Source organism: Oncorhynchus tshawytscha, linkage group LG10 (genome assembly GCF_018296145.1).
Source record: "Oncorhynchus tshawytscha isolate Ot180627B linkage group LG10, Otsh_v2.0, whole genome shotgun sequence".
Classification (NCBI taxonomy): Eukaryota; Metazoa; Chordata; class Actinopteri; order Salmoniformes; family Salmonidae; genus Oncorhynchus; species Oncorhynchus tshawytscha.
The window spans coordinates 2784481-2793249 of record NC_056438.1 but is presented as its reverse complement, the minus strand read 5'-3'; the positions used below and the strand labels follow the sequence as shown (position 1 = coordinate 2793249).

Sequence of the window (8769 nt, the reverse complement as noted above, 5' to 3'; positions counted from 1 at the left end):
CTCTCTGTGTCTCTCTGTCTCTCTGTGTCTCTCTGTGTCTCTCTGTCTCTCTGTGTCTCTCTGTCTCTCTGTGTCTCTGTCTCTCTGTGTCTCTGTGTCTCTCTGTCTCTCTGTGTCTCTCTGTCTCTCTGTGTCTCTGTGTCTCTCTGTCTCTGTCTCTCTGTGTCTCTGTGTCTCTCTGTCTCTGTGTCTCTCTGTGTCTCTCTGTGTCTCTGTCTGTCTGTCTTTTTTGCAGGCTCTAACCAATAGTGTGAAAAAAAGTGTGTGTGTGTGTGTGTGTGTGTGTGTGTGTGTGTGTGTGTGTGTGTGTGTGTGTGTGTGTGTGTGTGTGTGTGTGTGTGCGTAGGTAAGTAAATAAATAAAACAACAGTAAGAAGATATTTGATAATTTAAAAAAGACATTTGAAATAAGAGTAGCAAGGCTATATACAGACACCTGTTAGTCAGGCTTATTGAGGTAGTATGTACATGTAGTTAAAGTGACTATGTAGTTAAAGTGACTATGCATGTATGATAAACAGAGAGTAGCAGCAGTGTAAAAGAGGGGTTGGAGGTGTGACACAATGCAAAGAGTCTGGGTAACCATTTGGTTACCTGTTCAGGAGCCTTATGGCTTGGGGGTAAAAACTGTTTATATTCTACCTCTGTCTCTCTCTCCGTCTCCTCGTCTCTCCCCTCTCTCTGTCTCTCTCTCTGTCTCTCTCTCTCTCTCTCTCTCTCTCTCTCTCTCCTGTCTCTCTCTCTCTCTCTCTCTCTGTCTCTCACTCTCTCTCTCTCTCTCTTTCTTTCTTTCTCCCCTCTCTCTCTCTCCAGAGGAAATGTTTGCACTTGGGAGGTAACCTGGCATCAGTGCACAGCCTTCCCCAGTATCGTTTCCTTCAGTCTGTCATCAGGAAGAGTACCAGGAAAGTCCAGCGCACCTGGATAGGAGCCAACGATGCCATCAAGGTCAGAAGCACCGTCTGTTCAACACTCCTGGAAACATATAGGATGCATTGACTACAGAACCTTAACCCACAAATTCTGAAAGCTGCCCTCTACCCTATTGAAGTTAACCTCACGTCCAACCTCAGGTGGTAGCATCCACCTGGCCAACATCCAGTGAAATTGCAGATCGCCAAATTCAAAAACAGAAATACTCATTATAAAAATTCATAAAACATGTGTAATACTTCTTGTTAATCATAATGTGTCAGATTTCAGTTTTGTTTGTGCGTTTTGTTCAGCTCAAAGGCAGTCATAATAGGCACGAAAAATCCGAAAAGTATCAGTAAAGTTCGTAGAAACATGTCAAACGATGTTTATAATCAATCCTCAGGTTGTTTTTTATTCATAATCAATAATATTTCAACCGGACAATAGCTTCATCAATATAAAAGGAAAACATGACTCTCGGTCGCGCACATGAAAAACCTCTGGGACACTGCAGTGTCCACTCATTCAAAGTGCTCTTACTCCCTATTTTTTTCAGAATACAAGCCTGAAACAATTTCCAAAGACTGTTGACATCTAGTGGAAGCCATCGGAAGTGCAATTTGAGTCCTAAGTCAATGGATACTGGCATTCAATAGAAAACTACAAACATTAAAAAAAATACCACTTCCTGATGGATTTTTCTCAGGTTTTCACCTGAAAATCAGTTCTGTTACTCACAGACATTATTCTAACAGTTCTGGAAACTTTAGAGTGTTTTCCATCCAAATATACCAATCATATCCTAGCTTCTGGGCCTGAGTAGCAGGCAGTTTACTTTGGGCACGCTTTTAATCCGGAGGTGAAAATAGTGCCCCCTACTCTAATGAAGCCAGTATACCAGTTCTTTTCAAAGCTTGTTATCTAATATTACAAACACTGTCTAGCTTCAAGCCATTGTTAAATCATGCTTATCTCATAGATGGTCAGTCTCATGCTTATCATAGATGGTCAGTCTCAGATGGTAAATCCTGGTATCCATAACTCTGTCTAACTCTGTCTAGGAATCTGAGTGGTTACATTTCTCCTGGCCCATCCCTCAGCTTTTTACCCAAACAGTGGTTTGCCTCTTTAAAGACAGTAACTACAGTGTGTATATATAGTGTTTACTATCTGCTAGTGATGCATCGTCCTGTGTGCTCTGTAGGAGGGTCTCTGGCTGTGGAGCGACGGGTCCAGGTTTAACTACCAGAACTGGGCCCCGGGTCAACCCTCTAACTCTGACCACTTTGTTGTGAAAGACAACACGAACAGCCAGAAGCATTGCATGGAGATGAACTATGGAGGTACAATCCTGTCACCAGACTAGTTTCCTACTCATTATACATCAAACATTTGGATAGAAGTTAAATACATCTTAAAGGGAATTTGTTCATTTTTTAGCTACATATTTATAAAACAAAGATAATACCTACCTCTCTGTGTTTCTCTCATTCCCAGCTTCTCACTGCCAGAACGATGCCCCTTGCTGGTCTACATTTCCCTTCCTGTGTTCCAGAAAGTTGTGATGTCCACATTTTGGGAGAGACGACATTGGAGAAGCTCTCTAAAGATGAGATTGTTTTAAATAAAGACACCATCTGCAATGTTACCCTTTGTTCAGTGGTCATTTATACAAAACACCAGCTGGATCCAACTATTAAACTCTGTAGTTTGAAGTAAATAACATCTTTGGTAAAATAAACTTTAAACAGTTGCTTCTCACTTTGTAACACGTTTGATTGTCGTCAACATTTTCTACATTTTCAAAACAATTGATGTAAATCCCCATCATCATCACCTCCATCGTCAGATCGATTAATTATGTTCTCAAATTTTTCTACACCTGTCAAATCGTCTCAGATATCCTCATGAGGTCTAGGGCTGGGGTCAGGGGTTAATGGTGACTGTACTGTCTTCCACTCAACCGAACTGGAACAGTTGTTCTCAATCGCTGAGCAAATACTGCCACCTTGTGGTCATTTAAAAACAGACACTTTTGCTTCTGCTGGTATTCAATGACCGAATAGTGGTCACACCTACGTTGTTGATTAGTTGATGAAACTGCACAGCTACGTTGTTGATTAGTTGATGAAACAACTACGTTGTTGTTTAGAGATCTAATGAGCTGGGCCCATGCCTGTTTGGCTCCAGCTACGTTGTTGATTAGAGATCTAATGAGCTGGGCCCATGCCTGTTTGGCTCCAGCTACGTTGTTGTTTAGAGATCTAATGAGCTGGGCCTGTTTGGCTCCAGCTACGTTGTTGATTAGAGATCTAATGAGCTGGGCCTGTTTGGCTCCAGCTACGTTGTTGATTAGAGATCTAATGAGCTGGGCCCATGCCTGTTTGGCTCCAGCTACGTTGTTTATTAGAGATCTAATGAGCTGGGCCCATGCCTGTTTGGCTCCAGCTACGTTGTTGATTAGAGATCTAATGAGCTGGGCCTGTTTGGCTCCAGCTACGTTGTTGATTAGAGATCTAATGAGCTGGGCCCATGCCTGTTTGGCTCCAGCTACGTTGTTGATTAGAGATCTAATGAGCTGGGCCTGTTTGGCTCCAGCTACGTTGTTGATTAGAGATCTAATGAGCTGGGCCTGTTTGGCTCCAGCTACGTTGTTGATTAGAGATCTAATGAGCTGGGCCCATGCCTGTTTGGCTCCAGCTATGTTGTTGATTAGAGATCTAATGGGCTGGGCCTGTTTGGCTCCAGCTACGTTGTTGATTAGAGATCTAATGAGCTGGGCCTGTTTGGCTCCAGCTACGTTGTTGATTAGAGATCTAATGAGCTGGGCCTGTTTGGCTCCAGCTACATTGTTGATTAGAGATCTAATGAGCTGGGCCTGTTTGGCTCCAGCTACGTTGTTGATTAGAGATCTAATGAGCTGGGCCCATGCCTGTTTGGCTCCAGCTACGTTGTTGATTAGAGATCTAATGAGCTGGGCCTGTTTGGCTCCAGCTACGTTGTTGATTAGAGATCTAATGAGCTGGGCCTGTTTGGCTCCAGCTACGTTGTTGATTAGAGATCTAATGAGCTGGGCCTGTTTGGCTCCAGCTACGTTGTTGATTAGAGATCTAATGAGCTGGGCCTGTTTGGCTCCAGCTACATTGTTGATTAGAGATCTAATGAGCTGGGCCTGTTTGGCTCCAGCTACGTTGTTGATTAGAGATCTAATGAGCTGGGCCTGTTTGGCTCCAGCTACGTTGTTGATTAGAGATCTAATGAGCTGGGCCCATGCCTGTTTGGCTCCAGCTACGTTGTTGATTAGAGATCTAATGAGCTGGGCCCATGCCTGTTTGGCTCCAGCTACGTTGTTGATTAGAGATCTAATGAGCTGGGCCTGTTTGGCTCCAGCTACGTTGTTGATTAGAGATCTAATGAGCTGGGCCTGTTTGGCTCCAGCTACGTTGTTGATTAGAGATCTAATGAGCTGGGCCTGTTTGGCTCCAGTGGCTGTAAAAAGTACCCCATTGTCTGTAGTACAAGTAAAGGTACCTTAATAGAAAATGACTCAAGTAAAAGTGAAAGTCAGTGAAATACAACTATAAACTATTTGGTTTAACATATACTTAAGCATCAACGTTAAATGTAATTGATAAAATATACCTAAGTATCAAAAGTAGAAGTATACATTATTTCATATTCCTTATATGAAGCAAACCAGAAGGCACCATTTTTTATATTTTTTATTACAGACAGCCTCAACACTCAGACATCATTTACAGATAGCCAGGGGTACACTCCAACACTCAGACATCATTTACAGATAGCCAGGGGTACACTCCATCACTCAGACATCATTTACAGATAGCCAGGGGTACACTCCATCACTCAGACATCATTTACAGATAGCCAGGGAACACTCCAACACTAAGACATCATTTACAGACAGCTAGGGAACACTCCAACACTCAGACATCATTTACAGACAGCTAGGGAACACTCCAACACTAAGACATCATTTACAGACAGCTAGGGGAACACTCCAACACTCAGACATCATTTACAGATAGCCAGGGGAACACTCCAACACTAAGACATCATTTACAGACAGCTAGGGAACACTCCAACACTCAGACATCATTTACAGACAGCTAGGGAACACTCCAACACTCAGACATCATTTACAGATAGCCAGGGGTACACTCCAACACTCAGACATCATTTACAGACAGCTAGGGAACACTCCAACACTCAGACATCATTTACAGATAGCCAGGGGAACACTCCAACACTCAGACATCATTTACAGATAGCCAGGGGAACACTCCAACACTCAGACATCATTTACAGATAGCCAGGGGTACACTCCATCACTAAGACATCATTTACAGATAGCCAGGGGAACACTCCAACACTCAGACATCATTTACAGATAGCCAGGGGTACACTCCATCACTAAGACATCATTTACAGATAGCCAGGGGAACACTCCAACACTCAGACATCATTTACAGATAGCCAGGGGAACACTCCAACACTCAGACATCATTTACAGATAGCCAGGGGCACACTCCAACACTCAGATATCATTACAGACAGCCAGGGGAACACTCCAACACTCAGACATCATTTACAGACAGCCAGGGAACACTCCAACACTCAGACATCATTTACAGATAGCCAGGGGTACACTCCAACACTCAGACATCATTTACAGATAGCCAGGGGCACACTCCAACACTCAGACATCATTTACAGATAGCCAGGGGAACACTCCAACACTCAGACATCATTTACAGATAGCCAGGGAACACTCCAACACTCAGACATCATTTACAGATAGCCAGGGTACACTCCAACACTCAGACATCATTTACAGATAGCCAGGGGTACACTCCAACACTCAGACATCATTTACAGATAGCCAGGGGAACACTCCAACACTCAGACATCATTTACAGACAGCCAGGGGTACACTCCAACACCCAGACATCATTTACAGATAGCCAGGGAACACTCCAACACTCAGACATCATTTACAGACAGCCAGGGGAACACTCCAACACTCAGACATCATTTACAGATAGCCAGGGGTACACTCCAACACTCAGACATCATTTACAGATAGCCAGGGGCACACTCCAACACTCAGACATCATTTACAGATAGCCAGGGAACACTCCAACACTCAGACATCATTTACAGATAGCCAGGGGAACACTCCAACACTCAGACATCATTTACAGATAGCCAGGGGTACACTCCAACACTCAGACATCATTTACAGATAGCCAGGGGTACACTCCAACACTCAGACATCATTTACAGATAGCCAGGGGCACACTCCAACACTCAGACATCATTTACAGATAGCCAGGGAACACTCCAACACTCAGACATCATTTACAGATAGCCAGGGAACACTCCAACACTCAGACATCATTTACAGATAGCCAGGGGAACACTCCAACACTCAGACATCATTTACAGATAGCCAGGGGAACACTCCAACACTCAGACATCATTTACAGATAGCCAGGGGAACACTCCAACACTCAGACATCATTTACAGATAGCCAGGGGAACACTCCAACACTCAGACATCATTTACAGATAGCCAGGGAACACTCCAACACTCAGACATCATTTACAGATAGCCAGGGTACACTCCAACACTCAGACATCATTTACAGATAGCCAGGGGAACACTCCAACACTCAGACATCATTTACAGATAGCCAGGGGCACACTCCAACACTCAGACATCATTTACAGATAGCCAGGGGAACACTCCAACACTCAGACATCATTTACAGATAGCCAGGGAACACTCCAACACTCAGACATCATTTACAGATAGCCAGGGAACACTCCAACACTCAGACATCATTTACAGATAGCCAGGGTACACTCCAACACTCAGACATCATTTACAGATAGCCAGGGGAACACTCCAACACTCAGACATCATTTACAGATAGCCAGGGGCACACTCCAACACTCAGACATCATTTACAGATAGCCAGGGGAACACTCCAACACTCAGACATCATTTACAGATAGCCAGGGAACACTCCAACACTCAGACATCATTTACAGATAGCCAGGGGAACACTCCAACACTCAGACATCATTTACAGATAGCCAGGGGCACACTCCAACACTCAGACATCATTTACAGATAGCCAGGGGTACACTCCAACACTCAGACATCATTTACAGACAGCCAGGGAACACTCCAACACTCAGACATCATTTACAGATAGCCAGGGAACACTCCAACACTCAGACATCATTTACAGATAGCCAGGGGAACACTCCAACACTCAGACATCATTTACAGATAGCCAGGGGAACACTCCAACACTCAGACATCATTTACAGATAGCCAGGGGAACACTCCAACACTCAGACATCATTTACAGATAGCCAGGGCACACTCCAACACTCAGACATCATTTACAGATAGCCAGGGGAACACTCCAACACTCAGACATCATTTACAGATAGCCAGGGGCACACTCCAACACTCAGACATCATTTACAGATAGCCAGGGCACACTCCAACACTCAGACATCATTTACAGATAGCCAGGGGAACACTCCAACACTCAGACATCATTTACAGACAGCCAGGGAACACTCCAACACTCAGACATCATTTACAGATAGCCAGGGGAACACTCCAACACTCAGACATCATTTACAGATAGCCAGGGAACACTCCAACACTCAGACATCATTTACAGATAGCCAGGGGAACACTCCAACACTCAGACATCATTTACAGATAGCCAGGGAACACTCCAACACTCAGACATCATTTACAGATAGCCAGGGTACACTCCAACACTCAGACATCATTTACAGATAGCCAGGGGTACACTCCAACACTCAGACATCATTTACAGATAGCCAGGGCACACTCCAACACTCAGACATCATTTACAGATAGCCAGGGGAACACTCCAACACTCAGACATCATTTACAGATAGCCAGGGAACACTCCAACACTCAGACATCATTTACAGATAGCCAGGGAACACTCCAACACTCAGACATCATTTACAGATAGCCAGGGGTACACTCCAACACTCAGACATCATTTACAGATAGCCAGGGGAACACTCCAACACTCAGACATCATTTACAGACAGCCAGGGAACACTCCAACACTCAGACATCATTTACAGATAGCCAGGGTACACTCCAACACTCAGACATCATTTACAGATAGCCAGGGGTACACTCCAACACTCAGACATCATTTACAGATAGCCAGGGGAACACTCCAACACTCAGACATCATTTACAGATAGCCAGGGGAACACTCCAACACTCAGACATCATTTACAGATAGCCAGGGAACACTCCAACACTCAGACATCATTTACAGATAGCCAGGGGAACACTCCAACACTCAGACATCATTTACAGATAGCCAGGGAACACTCCAACACTCAGACATCATTTACAGATAGCCAGGGAACACTCCAACACTCAGACATCATTTACAGATAGCCAGGGTCACACTCCAACACTCAGACATCATTTACAGATAGCCAGGGGCACACTCCAACACTCAGACATTATTTACAGATAGCCAGGGGTACACTCCAACACTCAGACATCATTTACAGATAGCCAGGGGTACACTCCAACACTCAGACATCATTTACAGATAGCCAGGGGCACACTCCAACACTCAGACATCATTTACAGATAGCCAGGGGTACACTCCAACACTCAGACATCACTTACAGATAGCCAGGGGCACACTCCAACACTCAGACATCATTTACAGATAGCCAGGGTCACACTCCAACACTCAGACATCATTTACAGATAGCCAGGGTAACACTCCAACACTCAGA

The 8769-nt window shown here is 44.4% G+C and overlaps 1 protein-coding gene across 1 annotated transcript; it reads left to right on the top strand.

Annotated features, from left to right (window-relative positions):
- The first annotated feature begins 563 nt into the window (after positions 1–563).
- Positions 564–2536, top strand: LOC112240505 (galactose-specific lectin nattectin-like). Its single transcript, XM_024408788.2, has 4 exons — positions 564–578; positions 814–948; positions 2120–2258; positions 2413–2536. Exons 1-4 carry the CDS (start codon positions 564–566, stop codon positions 2478–2480), a joined length of 357 nt encoding a protein of 118 aa, XP_024264556.2. The 3' UTR covers positions 2481–2536.
- Positions 2537–8769: the final 6233 nt, after the last annotated feature.